Genomic DNA, 5739 nt, shown 5'->3' with positions numbered 1-5739 from the left:
AGATGCGAAATCGACAGCATAGAACGTGACCTAATTCGAGATTCATTAGCTAAGAATATTGGCGCCATATACAAATATTTCGCTGAAAAAGACCAATTTATTTTTATTTGCATTGTCTTTTCCCTTCACACAGTTTCATGTTATCATTTATCATCTTCTTTAATGAATATATATCTTTTCCCATTGTAATTATATGAGATATATTCTAATTTATAAATATTTATTTATTCTTCAGTCTACCATGAAGTTGGCCGCGCCGTCGTAGCGACCTCTTCATATAGGCCGTGTTCCGATATTCACTTCCAGTACTGAAAATCTATAGTATATGTGACGTAAACTATAGATTTTCAGTACTGGCAGTGAATATCGGAACACGGCCATAATATGTGTCACATAACACATATACATGTGCGGTGTGCGTGCGTCACACGCGTATCAATACCGATATCGACTTATATATGATTTACGATTGACATTTACCAGAGAGAGAGAGAGAGAGAAAAGCTGAAGTAAATCGGAGGAAAGAGGTGTTTCATTCCCTTCACTTAGATAACGACAAGTCATATATACATTCCGTAGTTTTTTCCGGACGAGAATTGTACTTTTACGAGGTGAGAATGAGTGCCCTGCAAGTAGAACACGCTTTTTCGGACGAAAAAACGGTATATTGAACTTGGTTAAAGATTAACGCAAGGTTCGGTTAACCTCAAATGTCAATGACGTTTGACTTCTTTCGAGAGAGATATATGATATATATTTCATATCTCCATATATTGTATCATATTTATATTATCTATTTTATTTATTATTATAAATTTTAACGTCCTAACTATTTAGGGAAATTTTTAAAATGTAGTTTGTATTAAATATACATCTTATAGCTTTAACGACTATTATCTGAAACAATCTGTCGTGTAGAACAAAAACATTAATTTGCGATACAAAATGTATATAATTTATGAAAAAAAAAAGAAATAATATATAATACTACAGAATTACTGCTAGGAGATATCTTTAATCTATTGATAAAAATATCTCCAAATTTTTATTTAAATAACCAATTTTACCCGATTTGTATCAGATAATGGACGCGTTTGGCGACAATTTTGTTAATGAGCCGGAAGTAGATCCAGCGGCAGAGTTTTTGGCGAGGGAGCAGGATCAACTAGCTGGTTTAGAGGATGAGATTACACCAATGGCTGTGACTTTGGCTGCAGCAGCAGCAGCAGGACAAACCGATGGTAAATAGGACTTGATATATAAAGAATGCTAAGCACGCAATTTTTCTTGTCCATTTGCATACAATAGGAAATATATGTATAAAATTTATGATACTTGTGTCGACTTGAGTCACTAAATGGAAAGCACCCATTATATGTCAAAATATATAATTTATTTATTTATATGCAAACACCATAAGCATAAATAATGTCTTGTAGATGATTTGTCTGGGAAATTTGGAAATCTAAAAGTTGGCCCAGGTGGCGATGCTGAAGGCAGTTTTGAAATTGTAGATACCATCAGTCAGTCAACAGAGGCACAAGCACCATCAACAGTGACAGGTATAAAAATATTTTTAAATCTTGTTTTAATTGCATCTTAAAGAGCATTTTAGTTGGATTCTTATATATACAGAACCAGCACCTGTAATCGCACCGGTCAAAGAAGAACCTGAAAAGATCAAAAAATGGAGGGAAGAACAAAAAGCACGTCTTGAGGAGAAAGGTATTAAAATAAAAATATTAAATATTAAAATACTTATGTTATGATTATTTTGTGAGGATAATACGAGTAACATTGGATGGAAATTTTTTAGACGCGGAAGAGGAGGAGAAAAAGGAAGAATGGAGAGAAGCCGCGAAAAAAGAGTTAGAAGAATGGTATAAACATCATGCAGAAGCCATTAATAAGACGAAAACTACTAACAGGTAATTTTACTAATCTTTTATTTTTTCATCTTTTATTTCCTGGTATATATGTCTATTTCGCGAAAAATTGACAAACTAAAACTGAAATCAAATGTGGTTGTTATTTATTGGTATCTATTAGCGCCCATCACAAACTATATAATTATATAGCAGGAAAGTTTTACTTATAATAGGATATTTACATTAAAAAATAACAGAAAAATTTTTTAAATGTGGTTTTATTAAAAAAAAAAGGTAATAAGTATTCTTATGTTATAATTAATGCAATTAATATCAATGATTAATTCAATATGTTATAAATAACTTTTAAATATTTAGAATATATATATAATTATATTATTTTCATTTCGCTTCTTAGGGAGTCGGCCAAGTAAGTTAAAATATCTTTATCCGCATGAAAACATGCATTGCATCATGATTTATGCATTGTAACAATTTGCTTTCACAACTTTGAGAACTCCGACACTGATTGTTCAGAATGTTAATCAGGAACATAAAAGCACAATTATCTCTCTTTTTCTTTCTTAATTATCGCAACATCGCTTCTTAATACATTGTTATATATTATAAGATTGCACTATAAACAACATTATTTGATGAAATTATTCTCAAGATTATCTTTGCTTTACAATATTTGAAATGTGCATATATTGACCAATATATATCTAAATGTATTCGTTAATCCTTGAATGTTTGTCAATCATCTCACAATCACACCAAGAACTATATTTCATATGAACTGAGCAAGAAAAAAAGAAATAAATTGTTGAATCAATTAAACATCATGAATGTTATAAAAGAACTGTAGCTTGAGTCCAATATCCATATACACGTTACATATTTGTCACATTATTTAATTATATTATTTATAAATATATAAATTTATATATTTTTTCTTTTTTTTTTTCAAAATAAACCGAGATGTACGAATAAAATATACATATCACTTAATTTTTCGTTTCATTATATTACTAACTGACGTGATATGTAATTTGGCATTGATCTGATGCGCGTTCTTTCATGAATAGGAACGCGGAGAAGCAATTCGTTGCAGAGGCGGATGAGGTTGAACCGGGCACCGAATGGGAACGCATCGCCAAACTTTGTGAATTTAATCCAAAATCGTCCCGCACTTCCAAGGACGTCTCTCGGATGCGCTCGATTATCTTGCAATTAAAGCAGACACCGCCCACACCTATTAACGCTTAATTAAATTGAAGGAGCTATTAGACATTAAAGATATGAATTATAATAAATAATAAAAAGAAATATGATTAAAAAAATGAAATAATAATACATGCATCGTGTGATTACGGTGTGATATTATCTAAAAAAAAAAAAAACTCATTAATGTTCTGTTAAAAAAATATATAATGTGTAATATTATATTATGTATAATAAAGAATTATTGATAACAAATACATCAGTAATGATGAAAAACATGAGCAACATATGTATTTCCAACATAAGATACAACAAAGGAAAACTCACATGGAAATCAGTAAACGTATTTGTCAATAATCAGTATTTATTGTAACTGCGAAGAAAACGATGAACATTAGAAAGAAGTATATGATAAGAGTTTTAAACATTTCATCGTGAAAGTTTCTAAGTTACAAGTCTTTTGTAAAAACATCTCAAAATATATATCCTTTTTCTCTTAACTTTTATCTACAATATAGAGTTTGTTTATGCAACAACATTATATAAAAAAAGGTTTATACAGTTTCATGAGCGTCCTTAATATAGTTAAAACTTTCTATGGTCAATTACATTAATTAGCTCTTACTCTAGGTGAACTAATTTTCTTTTTTTATGTTATACAGGATTGTAATTAGGAAGAAGCCAATGCTAATCCAAAGTTCAGCAATCCAGATTGTCGATGTATTTCCTTTTTTGTTTAATTATTTGCAAACAATTTTTTCCTGAGTAATTTCATATCATTAAATCTACAAGTAGAAAAAAATTAAAAATTAACATAAAATGCACGCTATTTTATCATTATTAATAAAATTAAAAGAATACATATATTAAAATTTGAAGATGTCTAATATACCTATATGGATCACGTTTCATAACTAGCTGCATATCGTGCCGCCAACGATAAATATAAGGATACGTATCAGGATAAATCGTGGACGAAAGTGCGTTATAGACAGCATGGTCTAATTTTGTTGGTGAAGACCTACAAAATATTGATTATGCAAAATGTTGTTTAAATCATATATATCCTTGTATTATAATATGAAAAATAGTTGTTTACCCTTCGATAAATATTATAGGACCTTCTTCAGCATTCTCCATATCATCATCGGAATCATCCTCGGTAGGTTCTGGCGAAGACGGAGGTGTGAAAAATTCTGAGCTATCTATGAAATGGAAATTAAATGGTTAATATTAATATTTATTATAATAAAATCATTGTTAATAAAGAAATATTGTATAATATATATAATAGATTATATCATAAAAAATATGAAATAAATACCTGTGTCATCTTCGATTTCATCTACTTCAGTATCTAATGAGCACAAGCGCAATTTATCACATAAACTTTCTACTTCATTAACAAATATTTGTGGTATTTGTTGACAGTTTGCTGACACATTTGTATGCCACACCGCATTACTAGTCTGATTTTTCTGAAAAAACAAATGTTAAAAAAATTGATTGTATAAACATTACAAGCAAAAGCTACTTGATGCGTCTTTATACCCTAGAGTAAAGTAGATTAAATCTTTGCTCCAAATACTTTTCGAGTTTCACCAATCCTTCATCACTCCGGAAATCGGCGAAACCTTTTAAGAACGACCAGTATTCCTTCCAAGGCACTTGACATTCCTCAGCAAGATCTCTAAAAATATATATATATTAGATATATAAAAATATTAGAAAAATTATAAATGAAACAATTTATTCATTATAATAAATAAGATTTATAGAGAGAAAGATACTCGGACTCTGTATTTGATTGTATGGAAGGGAGAATATCATTAAATGAGACACAAATTATATCAAAATTATTAAAATAATTATTAATTCTAAACATAATTCATGTGGAGTTTTTCAGAAGATATTTCTCACAGATATATATTACACAAGTAATATCAACATCAAAAACAATAATAACAATTAACAATTTTTGAATTTAATTTATATATTCATACCTTCCAACACGTTCTAATCCTTTTTCTGTATCTTGCAGCCTCAGAGCTAAGCTAGGACTGTTTCCAATACTGAACGCGTCACCCTGTCCCTTTTTAGGGGTAACGCGTGGTGGTGTTTTCCATTTTTTCCGGAATTCCACTGCCTGCGACTTAGTCATTGGACCTGCAAACGCCTTTACTTCTACATGTGGGCTAATAGGATCTCTATTCAAACTCTGAAAATAATAAAAATGTACCATGTATAACACTAATCACATCAAGATATAACACATACATGATGAAATTAAATGTTATAATAATATAAAAAATGGTATAAAAAGTTTTCTTCAATTTTTTGAGAAAACTAACAATATGTAATTCTTTCAGATCTTAATAATGATACAAGTTAACACTTACAAGTGGTTTAGTTGGTGAGAATGGTTCTCCAATGATAGGTGGACATGCATTGCCTTCTGTTCTTAACACAGGTACATAGAATTGATCTTCTAGCAGCATACTTATCTCACGTTTTAGATTTTCATCTTCTTGGTGTTTTCTGCTGCATATTATCTAAAATCAAGTTATTATTACATATATATATATATATATATATCGCACCTCAGATTTATTATACTGCCGCAAAACATGTTACAAACGAGTTGTAA

The 5739-nt window shown here is 29.8% G+C and overlaps 2 protein-coding genes across 4 annotated transcripts in view; one reads left to right on the top strand and one right to left on the bottom strand.

Annotated features, from left to right (window-relative positions):
• Nucleotides 1-395: 395 nt before the first annotated feature.
• LOC115236431 (clathrin light chain) lies at nucleotides 396-3349 on the top strand. Of its 3 annotated transcripts, none has more exons than XM_029808885.1 (7): nucleotides 396-611; nucleotides 1082-1241; nucleotides 1440-1562; nucleotides 1636-1725; nucleotides 1817-1928; nucleotides 2287-2298; nucleotides 2957-3349. In XM_029808885.1, the coding sequence occupies exons 2-7, from the start codon at nucleotides 1085-1087 to the stop codon at nucleotides 3135-3137; spliced, it is 675 nt and encodes a 224-aa protein (XP_029664745.1). In that variant the 5' UTR covers nucleotides 396-611; nucleotides 1082-1084; the 3' UTR covers nucleotides 3138-3349. The 3 variants fall into 3 exon arrangements, with proteins under 3 accessions (XP_029664745.1, XP_029664743.1, XP_029664744.1); XM_029808883.1 differs by having other exon boundaries at nucleotides 400-662; XM_029808884.1 differs by lacking the exon at nucleotides 2287-2298 and having other exon boundaries at nucleotides 401-662; nucleotides 2957-3347.
• Nucleotides 3350-3442: 93 nt separating this feature from the next.
• Nucleotides 3443-5739, bottom strand: part of LOC115236429 (ankyrin repeat and LEM domain-containing protein 2) — a 4458-nt gene continuing 2161 nt past the window's right edge. The window contains exons 5-11 of the mRNA XM_029808879.1: nucleotides 5492-5644; nucleotides 5096-5310; nucleotides 4644-4782; nucleotides 4417-4570; nucleotides 4192-4297; nucleotides 3985-4113; nucleotides 3443-3877 (exon numbers count right to left, since the gene is read on the bottom strand). Of these exons, the coding sequence (XP_029664739.1) occupies nucleotides 3829-3877; nucleotides 3985-4113; nucleotides 4192-4297; nucleotides 4417-4570; nucleotides 4644-4782; nucleotides 5096-5310; nucleotides 5492-5644 (945 nt within the window). The 3' untranslated portion in view covers nucleotides 3443-3828. The remainder of the gene's footprint in view (nucleotides 3878-3984; nucleotides 4114-4191; nucleotides 4298-4416; nucleotides 4571-4643; nucleotides 4783-5095; nucleotides 5311-5491; nucleotides 5645-5739) is intronic.

The sequence above is a fragment of the Formica exsecta genome, unplaced genomic scaffold, assembly GCF_003651465.1.
Source record: "Formica exsecta isolate Colony F162 unplaced genomic scaffold, ASM365146v1 scaffold247, whole genome shotgun sequence".
Taxonomy (NCBI): Eukaryota; Metazoa; Arthropoda; class Insecta; order Hymenoptera; family Formicidae; genus Formica; species Formica exsecta.
Note: the sequence above shows the minus strand (reverse complement) of the source record. Positions and strands in the feature narration are given on the sequence as shown.